At 34.7% G+C, this 16,757-nt stretch overlaps 1 protein-coding gene across 2 annotated transcripts; it reads right to left on the bottom strand.

Annotated features, from left to right (window-relative positions):
- Positions 1–278: 278 nt before the first annotated feature.
- On the bottom strand, positions 279–11,903 carry LOC143234144 (innexin unc-9-like). Of its 2 annotated transcripts, none has more exons than XM_076471267.1 (2): positions 11,441–11,903; positions 279–9,601 (listed from the first exon to the last, which is right to left on the bottom strand). In XM_076471267.1, the coding sequence occupies exon 2, from the start codon at positions 9,260–9,262 to the stop codon at positions 7,850–7,852; it is 1,413 nt and encodes a 470-aa protein (XP_076327382.1). In that variant the 5' UTR covers positions 9,263–9,601; positions 11,441–11,903; the 3' UTR covers positions 279–7,849. The 2 variants fall into 2 exon arrangements, with proteins under 2 accessions (XP_076327382.1, XP_076327381.1); XM_076471266.1 differs by having other exon boundaries at positions 279–9,577.
- Between the last annotated feature and the right edge of the window lie 4,854 nt (positions 11,904–16,757).

Raw genomic sequence — 16,757 nt, 5'->3', positions numbered from 1 at the left:
TTGAAATTTCAATGTGTGTGTTGTTAAATGACTATATATATGGTAATTTTCGTTTCAAGAGTGCGGACTAGTAAAGAAAATGTGAAACTGAAAAAGCTAAAACAGAATGTCCTTGTTTTCAAAAATATTTGTTTACTGAAATTCCAATTACAGCATAAATTAGCATGATGAAAATATAAGGATGACGAATCATCATGTTATATTTTAAGAATTCTAAGAAAAAAAGAAAAATAATATAATAGATGATTATATATATTATCAAACCAACGATAAGGCTTTGTTTTTTACTACTTTGACCGTAAGGGTATCGTAATTTTTATTCTTTTGTCGTACCAGTTTTTTTTATAGTGCGCAGGTTTATCACGAAGTGAAAAAAATGAGTTAGTGATAATCTGATACGCACGTGTGGTGTGGTAAATCGCTATCCATTGCTTATTGCATCCGATTTCCCATAATTTCCGTTGTATTCGTCACAGCAAAATGTTCTGTACCATTAGCCAGACTCTCAGCGCGTTGAAAAAAACTTAGTGCTTTGAGTACAGATAGGAAGAAGGTAAGTTTTTATTTCACGGATGAGCTTTGGCTGATCTTTAAACGGGAGGGTGCGTCCGGAAAAAAAATGGAAATGTCTAAAAGATAGCACTTTCTTTCTACTAGATAGTGTTAAAACTAGCATGCGAACCCTCAAGAAGTGAATCAAACGGAAGGAATAGGCTTAGATCACGATTGTTAGTTACTTTAAGAGATTAAAGTATCTGATCCTTTTCTACGAAAATAAGACAGTTGATACCACATATTAACACTTGTTAAGACAGTTGATACCACATATTAACACTTGTTAAGACAGTTGCTACCATATATTAACACTTGTTAAGACAGTTGATATCACATATTAACACTTGTTAAGACAGTTGATACCATATATTAACACTTGTTAAGACAGTTGATATCACATATTAACACTTGTTAAGACAGTTGATACCATATATTAACACTTGTTAAGATGGACATAGAACCAAATTAAGATCCTTATTTTTATTGCAAATATTTATAAGGCCATTCATAGCTGTTAATATCAATTGCATTAGAAAATCATTATATCTTTCATAATTATTTAAATCACAATTTATCGTCTTTTTTCACGCATTTTATGATTTATATGTTTCGAAATTTATGTATTACAGTTCATAATGCATGATGTGTTTATTTATATATGTAGGCGAGGCCTGATTACTAGACTGCTTCAGCTTGCGTTTCGAAACAATGCAATTTAAAATCATAATGTTGATTAACACGCATTTAAGAAAAGCTAGAATTTGTAAATAGTTTATTGCTACAAACTGTTCGCAAATTATTAAGCTAAAACAGTCCGTATTGGTCTGTAATAGCGTTATGATTCGTCAAATATAGAATATCAGCTGGAAAAGAATTATTACTGTGAACATGAAAGATAAAACTTCTGATGTTTACATTTCATTGCAACATCATTTTACACTTGGTGTTAAGTTCAAAACAAATACAACTGCTGACGTGTTCCAATATTCCGTTTAAAACTGGAGAAACGAAGAAATATTTGATTTAGGAAGCCAAATTTATCTCGTTTTAGGTAAAGGTGTTGTAGCCTAATTACATTGGAAAAAAATGAAACCCTAGATATAAAAACAAAGCAAAATTTACCAATCGTGTAATGACTTTAAAATAGTTAACCTGAAGGGAGGAGATTTACAAATTATGTTTAAAAAAAAACATTGTCAATTTTTTCGCAAAGGTTAATATTTGAATAGTGCGACAACTATTTGTATCTTTCATGAAAAACTTTAACCTCAGATTGTTTTATTTTTTGATCTATTATAAAATGTATTTATCTTTGTACTTCATAGAAAATATAATATTGGTAAAATAAAAAAAATCTTTTTCTATGCTATTAGAAACACAGCTACGAGCAAGCGATTATCTAATTTATTATAAGAAATCAAAATTAATGGCTATCAGATTGTAAAGGTAACATTTGTTATTTCAGTGTTAAATTAGGATGTGTTGAGGAATATTATTACAGCCGTCATAGATCGTAACATTGTTTGTGTATTGTAATAAAGAGTCAGTTTGCAGTTATTAAAAAATACTAAGCCACACAACCGTTTTAACTAAGATAGTATTATTGATAGTTTTCGACAGAACAAAATAAGAGAAAGAAGCCTTAAAAATCGTATATTAATAAAAGCGGAAGCGAAACTTCACAGATCAACGAGTTCACTCTGTTCCAGCTCGGTGAAACTGCATCAAGGCATATTTAAATTCTATATTGTGTGTGTATGTGTTGGGATAGTACAAAACTATATAATATTTCTATTCAAATTTTGAATGCTAGAAATACAGATAATCCCATATTTCATCTTTTGGCACTTTTTTTTATCTGTATTGATCATATACAATATTTATTGTTTCAGGGCTAGTGCCTTAAGTGGTTCCCTAAGTTCAGAATCCTAAATAACCAGTTTTATTTAAGCTTATGGTAATCACACGATGAGACGCTTACATTCTCTGCTCACGGTTTAATCGTACGTTACAGTGTGTATTTGAATATGTTATTATAGCCAACAATCGGGTCGGAAGCTTAAAAGTCCTATTAAAATCTATAAGACCTGATTACTGATACTTCTTTACATGTTTTACAACATTTCTCGCAGATGCATGAGGCATAAAATAGACAGTAATTTTGTATCGACCGTCATGCACTCTCTCCTTCTAAAGCTAAACCTGTGATATAGCTTAAAAACTAAAATTGATGGTTTGATGAACTCTTGCAAAGCTGTTGTCTGAAAACAGGAAACTAAATTTACTGCCCAGTGATTCCACTGCGAGCTGGTATGGTGAGTTATTATTACCAATAAGGTGAAACATTATATTCAACTGAATGGAGCGTGGATCCGACAGACAAGTCTGTCTTCAAATTCGTTTGGTGTATTATATGACAAAGAAGTTCTAGAAGAGAGCCACAGAAAATATTTAATATTCCCTTAAAGGGAATTAATCCTATCAACCGTAAACCTTTTTTTCAATGGGAATGTCTTGCGCTGAATAGATTAACGAATGCAGGACAGAGGGCACCAACATTGCAAGTAAAATCAATTGGTTGATGATCTAAGTAAAAATTTAGGGCTAACGGATTCATGTTTTTATTCCACATATGATTAAAATAGTGAGCACATGAAAATTGTAACACTTTTATAAGTTAGATTAAGGAGAATCCAGTGCATTTTAGACAGATTAGAAATAAAGAGCCTTTGAGACTGTATGTGTGTGTTTTTCTTACAGCAAAGCCATATCGGGTTATCTGCTGAACCTACCGAGACTTTATGTAATCATGTTGATTAAATTGCTTTGGTAATACATTAATTAATCAAATTAATCAAGTTGCTTGCGCGTAAACAAAAAACAATCCTATTCTATCCTGATATATTTACCATTTAGCTTATATTGTTTTTTACCATCACAGATTTGGTCCTTCGGGTATTAAATCGCGATTCTGAAAATAAGAATATTATTATTACCAAACGAAAAGATTCCCCTCGGTGGGCTGAGCAGATAACCCGATGTGGCTTTGCTATAAGAAAAACACACACAAATACACACCAAACGAAAATCTTGACATTAAGCCTAACGGTAACAGGTAACACTTGAATTTATTTATCAGTATCGCGAATTCAGTTTCATGTCTTCTGATAGCTGAGACGAAAATCTGAGAGCTTGTAGTGCTATAATTCTGAATTTGGCAGCAGGCACGATTATCCCTTCGTTTGGCTTTGCGCTAAAACTAAAGAATAGTTTAACTTCGTGCTTAATAAACGAACTTTTGGTTTCCAAATGGATACAAAATTTTAAACCCTTGATTAAACTTATTCTACTTTTGTAATACAAAATTGTACAGAAACTGACAAATATTTTACTGATTAAAATTAAAACACAAGACACTGTTCATATACCTCGGTAATATCAGTTACGTCTGCCCAAACCGATGTGAAACTGAACACGTCATTTCTGGTATATTTAAAATTATATGTATTGTGGTTTGACTTAACATGAGGAAAATATTACTTTATAGAAGTGCTTAAGCTAAAAGGTAGAGCAAATGTTAATTTGTAAAAGTGTTCAGATTAGAAATTGAGGTGAATATAATATTGTAGAAGTGTACGGCTAAAAGGTTACTTAAGTATTATTTTGTAGAAGTGTACGGCTCGAAGCTGATTAGCAAATATTAGTTAGTGAAAGTATACGGACTATTAAGAGAAGAAAGTATTGGCTTCTGTAGATGTGACTGGACTAGAAGGAAAAGCAGGTATTAATTTACAGAAGTTTCCCGTCTGGGAGATAAGGTAAATGTGACTTTGTAAAACTTTTCAAGCTACAAGGTGAACAAATGCATTTACAACTATGGATTGGGCTCTTAAATGTCGAATAAACCACAGAATTTTCTCTTTTCTTGGAAGATAAAAAATTGTGGCTATAAATTCAACTTGCAATATTGGAAGACGTCTTCAAACGCAGTAAACACACGCCTCTTAAACAGTTTAATTTGAGAATAATCCAAGGTCATCATGTAACTCTCTAAAGCAAAACAAACTAAATGTATGGAAAAATTATCAGCTGTTTAAGTTGTGTTTAATTTTGTTTTAAAATACGAGCTTGGACACACGCATAAAAATCAGTTTTAAAATTACTTTTTATAATCAAAGTATTAATATTATTTATTTTATATACTATACAGTGTAATACCTTAAAGTTTTTTTTCCAACAAATATAGGAAATAAATCCTGTCACAGAAAGTTAACAGTAAACTCACCCTAAAATAGCTTAGAAAGTTCATAATCAGGTAAAAACCTATTAAATGATCTGAAAGTGAAGTCAGATCGCGAAAGTGGAAAATTTGACCTAAGGAGTTCTACCAGCTCGACAGGCAGATTTCAACAACTGATATTAACCCGGAGTTTAAATTAAATATGAAAATCGCATTATAATACAATTAAATTTAATCTGAAAATTTAAATACGCTTGGCGATTAGGCGATAAAATACTTAAACAATATGGGAAACAATATTAACTTGATAGTTAGAATACCGACAATTTACAAAACTAACATGGTAATCAGATACTGTCAAATTAAGTTGATGTGGGAAACAAAACTAACTTGATAGTTAGGATACCGACAACTTACAAAACTGACATGGTAATCAGATACTCTCAAATTAAGTTGATGTGGGAAACAAAACTAACTTGATAGTTAGAATACCGACAACTTACAAAACTAACATGGTAATCAGATACTGTCAAATTAAGTTGATGTGGGAAACAAAACTAACTTGATAGTTAGGATACCGACAACTTACAAAACTGACATGGTAATCAGATACTCTCAAATTAAGTTGATGTGGGAAACAAAACTAACTTGATAGTTAGAATACCGACAACTTACAAAACTAACGTGGTATTCAGATACTCTCAAATTAAGTTGATGTGGGAAACAAAACTAACTTGATAGTTAGAATACCGACAACTTACAAATCTAACATGGTATTCAGATACTGTCAAATTAAGTTGATGTGGGAAACAAAAACTAACTTGCTAGTTAGAATACCGACAAGTTACAAAACTGACATGGTACTCAGATACTGTCAAATTAAGTTGATGTGGAAAACAAAATTAACTTGTTAACCAACTACTGACAAATTAAAGCTATCTTGTCATTAGCTTAACGTAACCTTTAAATTATTTAAAGGTTTTCATCTAGTTAGGTTGAAATCTTTAGGAAAGTATCTATACGGTTATAAAAAAATTTTTTGTAAGATTTAAATTCTGATGCGAATCCAAGTCAACAAGAAGTGAGGCAAATATTATAGTAATATCTTTGCTACTATTGTATTTTGAAATTCTACGTCACTGTTCAGATAGTATAACATTTCCAGACAATACTTTAACGTTTCTGTAAACAACTACTTCACGATCAACTGAAACCTTCCACCTTTTTTTGTTTACTAAATAAAAATTGTTGTAAACTATATTATGAGACTGGAGTGGTAAAAACAGGATTTTATAAAACTTATATAAGAGCATATGCAGTAGAAGATGAATCAAATATTAATTTGCAAAAGTTTCAGGTTATAAGGTGAGGCAAATGCTTTTATAAATGTTCATTAGAATCTCAAAAGTCGAATAATACGTTAATATCCACTTTTGAGTGATACGTGAATTAATTCTGAACAAAAATTACTTAATTTGTTAATATTTTTGTGGAAGAAATGAGCGAAATAATCATATGTCAAATTATTATGAACTCAGTACTGTCGTAACCAATGACGAGTTTCATTTCATTGAATTTCAATACCGAAGCTGATGTACTAATTTTGTCCATAATATCATACTTCAAGTGCTCCAAAGTTTGACTTCATGCATTTAAAAAAAGTCTAAGAGGTACAAATTTAAAAAGATTTGCTATTTAATAATTTCATACGCACAATTCTTCATTATGTTTAATGTTGGAGACGACGTATTGGAGTAACTGCTGAATACTAAATCGGGTCTAAAGCGTTGATTAAGAAAAGCTGTGAATAATCAAGAGACGAAGGTAGAACTATTCTAATGCGGTCCTGTAAAAGATTCTGTCATTCTTGTATTTGGATACACAATGCATTACGAACAGTAAATTTGGAAACCTTGGTGTAATTAGTTTTAGTCAAATCTACAGCTTTTGTAATAAAAGGTGTCTGTCTGTTTACACTTTTGCAGACGCAAAAAAATTACGATAAACCGAAATCCTATCAAAGCTTTTTTATTTTTGTTGGGCCTAAAACAAAAGCGATGTAGAAAACTGTGTATGCAACCAAAAATATTTACTGGAAAGACGATTGGGCGAAACGGAATACCAAATAAAAGTTAAAATTATTTCTCTAAATTGATCAATAAGACTAGTTCGTCATTAATTAAACAGCAATGATGTACGTATAATTCAAAATGGCGTAAATTACAGTTGTGGTTAAATCTTGTGCTGGATCACAAAATGCTAGACTGTATTTGAGAAAGTGAGGTATCCCACGATATCGAGAAACCCACTTGGAGTGTGGTATTGTTTTCCTGCTATAAGTATCACTTCTCAGCCACGTGCATACTAAATTCCCAATGAAAAAAACTAATTGGACTTAAATTTAATCCGGTATTTATTTTGACTTTATCCTGTTCGATGTCACTATATTTATTTCAACAAAACAACCGAGACAGATTGAAGTAGGAGACAAAGAGAATTAGAACGTATTGTGGAAATGGTTGTTTCTTTATGCCAACAAAGTGTTATCTAAGCACACTAGCTCTGAATAGGTGACCCTAACTTGTAGTTATTAAACTAAACTGGATTCTCAAATATGTACAATCGATATTGAATAGAAATATCTTTTAGCACATTTAAAATATTTAGGATGGTTTCTTTTCATTCTTAACTCATACTAGACTCTACTATTAAATAACTAACAGTCCTACGTTAGCGTTTTATTGTTATTTTTACGTTTCGATTGAATAATTAACTTCAGTTAGTTTGGAATAATAACTACTTCTTCTTGTTCACAAAGTGAAACTTAGAGAAGAACTAATATAAACAAATTAAATTCATGTCTTAGATGAATTTTCTCGTGGTTCCTTATGAGTTACACGATCTAAATTTGACACATTTCTGACCAGGATACACAAGAGTTTCGAAACTAAATAGATACCCTTTTCTTACTCGACTACCTTTTTAAATACATCTCCTAAAACTAACGTAATCTAAACTCAATCAAAACCAGCCTATCTAAACTGCATAGCTTTGTTAAGAACATTTACCCCAGTAACTGTTCGGGGTCTGGCGTTTCGTAGACGGTAATGTTTGATGACTAAAATGACTAAGATGGCAAGCTCCGGCGTGACAAGAGTGCCAGGAAGTAGATGGCGCCACAGAAGGCATAGTTGTAGGTAACGGTGCCATTTCCACGTCACTGTTTCCCTCTTCTTGTGCCTTCATTTGACTGGAGTACAACTCCCAGAGTTTGCCTATGATGGCTGTGGCCATGGCGCTACCATGGTTGTTTTCGATCAGCCGCAGTATGAAAACGCCGTCCCAGCCGAGATAATTAGTGGAGATCTTCCGAGCTGACCGGGAAACTTCACTCATGTTGACAAGTCTTGTCCTCCACAAACAAAGTCTGATGAAGGCAAGTCGGTTACAAGGAATATTTCGCCAAATCCATATAATTAGACTAAACCCATTTACGGGGAGGAGTATGGCTAGGTAAAACCAAATTACAGAATATATTTTTTCGTTAAAAACATTGATGGGCAAAACACACCTACATATGTATGTTCGAAAAGCTCCCTGCAAAGCGGCACGGACTTGGCACAGAGTTTGCAGGGGAAATCGTGGGGAGTTCCACCAGTCTCCATTCGCTGTCAGGCGTCGTAAGATTTCTATTCCGTGTCGAAGGTAGCCTTTTCCCATAAAGGCGCTGAGAAGCAAAAACTGCACGCCTACGTTGATTAAATAGAAGAACTTCACTAAAATGTACAGCAAGGACAGGTACCGACTCGGTCCCGTTACACAGCGGCAGCCTATTACGGGTAAGCGACAGGAAGGGTCTGTACAATAGCCAGCATTTCCGGTGACGATAGTGTGGAATTGGTCGACAAATTCTGTCAGCAGTGCTTCTCGCTGCTGACATCCAGGTGGAAGGGCGGCAATATCAGAGGCTCTCTTCAAGAGGCGACGGAGCTTTACTCCTGCGTTATGTGCACAGGCCCCCCACATGATAAAGGGCAGATGAAAACAAACACCTTGGAGCATTAAAATCAAAGGGGTCCACTGATAGTAGCTTACGTGAACTCGACGTAACTTGTCTCTCTGCACGGTGAACATGTCAAATTCGCCGTAGTCAATTTCCTCAGGGCTAACTCTGATTTCTGGGGGCTGTTCTGGCGGTTCAATGGTATCGTCTTCATTATCTATGGCCACCAAGTAGTAGGTGGACGCTGTCCAGCAATAGCTGTTGATGTAACGGGCCTGGGCGTCTGTGAAGTAAGTTGGGGTGAAACACTCGATGGGTTCTCCAAGATACTGCTTCGTGAAAATCGGTAGCACGAGAAACAGGAAGATGAGCAGTGTGTACTTCCGGTTGAGTTTGTCCACGCCATCGTCGATAGGCACATGAAGGCCCCCGATCAGGTCGTGAAAGCGGAAGAAGTAGGACATCTCGCCCGATGCCTGTCGGGGGCGGTGCGGTAGGTGGGTCAGGGTGGCGGGTGAAGCGTTCGTCTGGCGCAGGGTGAAAGTATGGCAGGCTGTCCAGCGGGTCTGAGGAACCTAAGTGTCGGAATGATTTATTTTTTGTTTTCCTACCTGACCAGTGGGAGATCACTCTAACAACTGACCCCACAAATAAAGGGATATGAACTTGTTCAGTTTTGTGTGGATATCGGAAGGATTGATTTAGATGATCCGCTACACAACAGTTAACACGAAATGAAGGCTGGGTCCAGAAGCACATGGCCGGCAACGGTGCCTCACCTACAGTGGAAGAAAGAGTCAAATCTGAAAAATATAAAAAAAAGACAAAAAACAACCTCTTACAAAAACAGCAACAAATTATGCGAAACATTTGTATTATGAGCACATAATAGAATGTACCATATTTAGTCATATGATATACATGGTAATGTAAAAACTGTGTATCACCATGATTCTTGTTAGTTCTTACCTTACTATGATTTTTAAAAATAGTCATGTCTCTGTTTGTTGAACTGTTTTTTTCCTTTTCTTCTGTTATAATTGTTGGATGAGATGTATTACCCTTGTAAGAACGTTTGGAAGTGTTCCTGTTTGTGACATTGTGTCAATATGTCAACATAACACACTTTGAACAGCTGTTAAGACAGAATGAACGTGACTTTTTCATCACTATATAAACACACACACATTTTGCCAGTGCTGTAAGTTCCTACCATTAGTAACTTAGCAATTCTTGCCACTTCTAACTTTGACAACAATTTTCTACCACTAATAATTTTGATGACAACTTCTGCCACTGCCAGCTTTGATAACAAATTCCTACCATTACTAACTTTGATAGCAAATAATGTGACTCCTAAATTTAATCACAAGTTTATGACAAACAATAACAAGTTGCTATCACTGCTGACTTTGATAATAATTTCCTACCATTACTAACTTTCGTAACAAGTTTCTATCACTGGTAACTTTGACAATAAGTTACTGCCACTGTTAACTTTAATAACGAATCCCTGCGAAGGCTGTGTTCAATAGCACGTTCTCATTTGATACGCTTTCACCTAGAATAAAAATAAAGTCGACCTTAGTAAAGACGATAAAACAAAATATTTTTTCCTCGAACACATAATTAACATTATCACGTGATTTTACTGAATCATTAATATTGATCCACGTCATGAAAACCGACCTCCATCCGTTGCAAATGAGACGTATGAAAGTTATTGTTTGTGTCACTATATTATCATATTGAGCAATGTGTGTGTTTTTCTTATAGCAAAGCCACATCAGGCTAACTGCTTTGTTTAAAGATGGAAATCGAACCACTGATTTTAGCCTTGTAAATCCGTAGACCTACCGCTGTATTAGCGAGGGATATTTAGTAACGTGTGTGTTTGTGTGTTTTTCTAATAGTAAAGCCACATCAGGCTAACTGCTGTGTTCAGTAATGGGAATCGAACCCCTAATTTTAGCGTTGTAAATCAGTAAACTTACGACTGTATTAGCGAGGGACATTTAGTAACGAGTTCTTAACAATGTTCAAATTGGATCTGACTTTAAGATGAAGTGGTTATGTCATAGTCTGAATACAGCAATAAAAAACTAGCTTAAATGAGTCTAATAACAGATTATATTGCTTATTTTAAATTAAGTACTGATTTTTATGGTAAAATGCATATTGAAGGCTTCCTTATCACTGGCAAAAACATATTGGGTTGAGGAATAATTCGTGAGCGTTTTTTCAAGTTAAAAAAATATATTCATAAATGAAACGCTTTCGCAAAATATTTCATGTCATTTGGTAGATAAATTTTTGCTCTAATGGATGGTGTGTTTGATTTTCATATGTCTTTAATTTTTGCTTTCATTTTCAGCTCATTAAATGGAATGTCAAGTGGACAAAATCGAGCATTTTCGACACCATCTGCTTTTCGCATTTAATTTCTTGCAATTTCGTTTTAAACAATGCATACTATATACCTAGGTATTACATGAAATAAAGTATCATAATAAATGTTTTGGGTGTAATGTGTTCATGCATTGAAGTATTGTATAGTCTTGCATGTAATGCTTGAATGAAATTATTTAAAAACGCCCACGAATTATTCCTCAACCTAATACATATAAGTTCAAACTGCCTACCGTTTGTATTAAACCACCGCACGTCATTTGGAAGGAATCAACCGTGTAAGTAACGTTACTCAATTACTGGACACCCACCACTTTTAGCGTCCGGTCAGAAAGTGCTGATACAGACAGTTGCTGGGCATCAAATCACTGAAATGGCGCCTCAGTAAAAACTTGTAATGTCAGATCTCCAACAAACGTGCGCACTTCAACGTATACCCACACTTTAAATAGGACAGACTCTTTCAGTTTCTGGTTTAGATGACCATTTCTCGTAGGGGAGCTCTGAAACTGAGACGGCATTAGATCACCAGCAGCAACCCACAAGGTGCGGGAGCTCGTGGCGCTCCGGCGAGTGTCGGCGCGTGAAACCATTGAAATTCGCTGGGCTTCTTCACCGTTACGCATGTAAGCCACTTTCACCGTTGGTCGTGCATGTATCACGTCCTCCAATCCACGCGAGCACTGCCGACTCGTGTGCCTCGGCGCTTACCAGTTCAATGAGGCCCCTAGTGGTATACATGAATGCTTTCTACGCGCTCCGGATGTACGATAAGTCACAATCGAATATCAACACAAAAGACAGAGCTCGTGTCGGAGTCATCGTCTCCGTTGGAGGATCAACTCTTCTGAAAGCCTAACGTTCCCCGGGGGTCCTGGGGCTGAATTAACGGCCTTTCTCTGTCTGTTGACTGCTTGATAAGAACGAGTTACGCCTATAAGAGGCACTGGGTTTGGTGTATACAGTCAGTAGCAAAGAAGCCAGGCCGCGTTGCTGTTACAATACCTGTAAGATCTAATGAAAATCCACCCAAAGTATAGGGAACAAAACCAGCATCACACTCTCGAAAATAAAGAATACATTTACATCAACATGCACGCCTGCTAGACAAAAATGAGAACTGTCTCTACACACACTTAAAATCACATCCTTTCGTGTCTACTCACGTGGTTAGAATTTCTGAGATGGGATTTTGTCTGATATACGTTACTCTTATAATACTGAGCACAAGTTGTCGCAAAGCGTGCTTTGATGCTCGAGCCAATAAAGGAAAAAATTCTAATATTCACATGCGCACGCGTGCAGACACCCGGATTATTCATGTTGATAAGAAAAAAAAATCGTTCTATGAATGGACTACTTCTTGATCGGATTGTTATAGCTTCAATGTGAACATCCTGTTTCAGTCCGCAGCGTAAGTAAAGAATACGAATTACCAATGGTAAGATACATACAAACCTATTTCTGTTAAATGTTATTTTGCTGAAAGCTGAAGAACTCGGTCTGGCGGACCTCGATACAAGACTTTAAGTTTTATTGTTCTTATAACCGAAGCTTAATGACCACCAAAGATTGAAATCTTAGTTTTAAGCTGTTCATGGTACAGATTTGGGTTACATTATGGGAGGTCATACGTAGCAACATTATAAATACGAAGTAAAGCTTGAAATAATGTACATTCGTTTCCACTGTTTTCTAAACGGGAATGTAAATATAGATATACAAATATGTGAAATAATTTCAAAATGCTGAACAATAAACAAACGCCTTTTGAATTTGCTGATTATTTACGATTTATTAGGTTAAAATTACGTTGTACGGAAATTACAGTTTTTACAAGTATTAGAACAATAAAGTTTCAAAAAGTTTATTTCGTTTGTTTTAATAAGCAAAAATATACGCAGTAAGTTATGAGCCCATTACTGGTAAATCCTGTTTTAGTATTCTGAGCCTTCAGATTTAGCGCTGAGCCGCTAGAGGGTACTAAAAAGACGATGATATTTTTCACGATAACTTAAAAATTATATAAAAATAATTAAAAATACTTTCTCTCAAGTTTCAAATTTCAAAAGTACTTAAAACAGTTATATTTAAAATTAATAATTTACGTCATTTTAACTTAAGAAATAACGACATTAATAATCAAACAATGTTCTAGTTAGTGTTTTTACATTTTATTCACAACCACGAGAATTTGGTCACATTTTACATTTTATCTACGACCACGAAAATTTGGTCATATTTTACTAGCATGTGTGTAATGCACAATGCACATAATAGAAATTATTGGTAAACTCGCTTTGACGACGGCCCTGACTGGTAATCTGAGGGTCACGGGTTCGAATCCCCGTCACACCAAACATGCTAGGCCTTTTACCCGTGGGGCGTTATAATGTACAGTCAATTCCACTATTCGTTGGTAAAAGAGTGGCCCAATAGTCGGCAGTGGGTGGTAATGACTTCTCTCTAGTCTTACATTGCTAAATTAGGGACGGCTAAAGCAGATAACCCTCGTGTAGCTTTGCGCAAAATTCAAAAACAAACAACACTGGAGCTCAACTTATTGAAATACTGTGTTAAACAATCGTACTTTTATGGCTACAAATAAAAGTGATACAAAATCATGAAATGTAGATTAACACCTCATAACTGTTGTCATTTTTGTAAGTTCTTCTTGACTTGTTTTAGAAGAAAGCGTCAAAGTGAACTATCTGTACTGTGTTAATTGCAAGGATGGAGCCCAGATTTTTAGCGTTAGAAGCTGTCATACTAAGCAATGAGCTACCAAGAATCGTTTGGGTGGATTTTTCTTATACTCAACACTTTTCACTGTGGTTGGTTAACTGTTTTATTTAGAAGTCACACATTACGGAGGTAATCAGCAATACAATTTTTACACAGAAACTATAAATTAGCTTTTATGTTTTCCTGTACCGTCGCAGGACCTTATCTGGATGGTCGTTTACCACACTTATTATTTTATTGTCAATGAATAATAGATAAACAATAGTTAATCCCAACATGACAACAATTTGTAATTAACCACTAAATGTGAAATAATGGAATGTTTCAGCTGTGAAACATAAAGAAATTGTCATCGTGTTGAGTCACCTGCAGTACCATAAAAGTTACAATATATTGCGTGTGTGTGCATGTTTTCTTACAGAAAAGCCATATCGGGCTATCAGCTAAACCAACTGGGGAGAATCGAACCCCTGATTTAAGCGTTGTAAATCCGAAGACATACCGCTGTACTAGTGGGTGGTGGTATATTGTGTCAGAAAATTATGAGATTATTTACCAACTTGCAGTTATGAAGTCAAAAAGTAAAAAAAAATAAAAAAATATCCAACGAACAATGCAATGAAATTGACAAACAGTCGTTTTTTATGTTTCATATTTTCTCTAGTATTTAGAAATAAACCACAAGGGTATAACAGTAGAGTATGTTGAAATGTATAAATTTTTCAATAAATTGTGCTCGTAAGCGTAAGATATTCCCAAAATGTCTGTATCTTTCATATAATTCTAATATGGATTGAACACAACTACAATAACCCTGCAAATAATATACCCTTAAAAACCGTTGGTAACATCCTAAGAGCAGTGAAAAAAAATGACACGCCATTATATCGATTAGAAGCAAGTAAAATTAATGAGTTTATAAAATGAATTCAGTTAGGAGGAGTTTCAGATGCTTAACCTCTTCAGTGCCGTAGACGAGATAACTCGTCCAAGCCGATCGGTAACACAGTGCCACGGACGAGTTAATTCGTTCTCAATAATACTTATCTTCAACGCTAGATATCAGCACCATATATGCATTTGACTTACTTACAAATTGTTTCACTTTCGATCCAAAATGGCGTCACAAAAAGCTACAAAATGAAGAAGCATTAGAGTTGTATTGTAACAGCTGCAATACTTGGCAGTCAATAGGTTAAACCCAGAAGTGTCGATTCCTTCTTCCGCTTGCTATTTGTAAAGACGGCAGTAACCCTTCTTTAGGTTATTATTACAAAATACTGCAAGAACCAAATAAACAAAGAGAAATAATTCTACTACTTCGTGAGACAGATACTCCTGTATTACAAAACTGTCAAGTATCGTGCCAGGTAAACATACAAGTTGGAGGTATTTAAAAATTAAATTCAGTGTAATTCAATGAACGAAGTTCTTTTTTATCAACTTGAACGTGTCACGTCTTTAATTATTTGTGAATTTTATAGCATTAAAATTTCGAGAGATAAAGCTTTATCTAAAATAATTTTAATATAAATTTCCGATGCCCAAAAGTTGAGGATTTGATTTCTGGGTTTAATAAAATATATAATAACTATCGTAGTTTAAAACTGCAATATTACAGGAAACCCGTTTTTTGGTATTAAAATTTAAAATAAAGGATTTCGTTGGCTTGGCTTAATTTTTATTAGTTCATCAAAACTCTATATAAGATGTCATATTTATTAGATCTTTACCTGTTGATTATAATTTATAAACATGAGTTACGAACAGAATATTATTTTTCTAATGATAATTCTTTCACTACAGAATAGTGTCAGACATTTTCCAGTCCATTATTACTATAGTTAGGCATTAAGTCACCAGTTGTTAATTTGAATTGCAAATAATTGGTTAGCTAGCTTATAATACAAGCTAGATATAATGCAATCTTGTCTCAGTTGTCGCTTTGACATGCATCAAAGGGTTCAAAGTACTCTAAACTGAAAACTGTGGCTTGTCTTCAGACAAAACGATTTGATATTTTACCAACGTAAAGAGCCTACATAAAAGTGGAAGACAGCCAATTACAGCGAATTGACTTCAAGTATGTCAATGTGTCATTGGCAAAATGTGGAACAATTTCCAAACCAAAGGTCCTTTGGATACCTGCAAAAGACATACTGTGATCCGCGACTCTGGTAGAAAACTGCTATCAACTGATTTTGGCTTTCCGCAAATGGAAGGTAAAAGCTCTGAGATTGAATCAAATGCTCGCAACCGTAATCGTTCACCATGCTTGATTGTCGCGACTTTTTTACAGATAATACTCTATATTAAAGTAAAATGTTATGATCTGTAAAGATGTAAAAAACAACAACAACATCTACAGGTACAAACTTAGTGGTCAAACCTTCGCGTTTTAGATCAAATTCTCGGTTTCATAAAAATTAACTGAAAAGGGAAATTAATGTTACTATAAACGTCGTAGTTCCATTTTGTCATATATATGATATTATGTATTCCGATTATCCATAAACTATTTAGAACAGTTGTCAAAACCAAACTGAAGTATATCAAATTATCTAAGTACAAATTGAATATCCTTTTTCATATCTTTAAAAACTACGTTTCACAGATTCAAAACAAGTTGGTTTGACTTTCGTTCAAAGCTACATAAGGACTGCCTGCGCTGCCCATCCCTAATTCAGCAGCGAAAGATTAGAAGGAAGGCAGTCAGTCAGTCATCACCACGCTCTATCACCTCCTTGGTTATTTTTTACCAAAGAATAATTGAACTGACTGTCACATTATAACGCCCCCTAAGGT

Source organism: Tachypleus tridentatus, chromosome 12 (genome assembly GCF_004210375.1).
Source record: "Tachypleus tridentatus isolate NWPU-2018 chromosome 12, ASM421037v1, whole genome shotgun sequence".
Lineage (NCBI taxonomy): Eukaryota > Metazoa > Arthropoda > Merostomata > Xiphosura > Limulidae > Tachypleus > Tachypleus tridentatus.
Note: the sequence above shows the minus strand (reverse complement) of the source record. Positions and strands in the feature narration are given on the sequence as shown.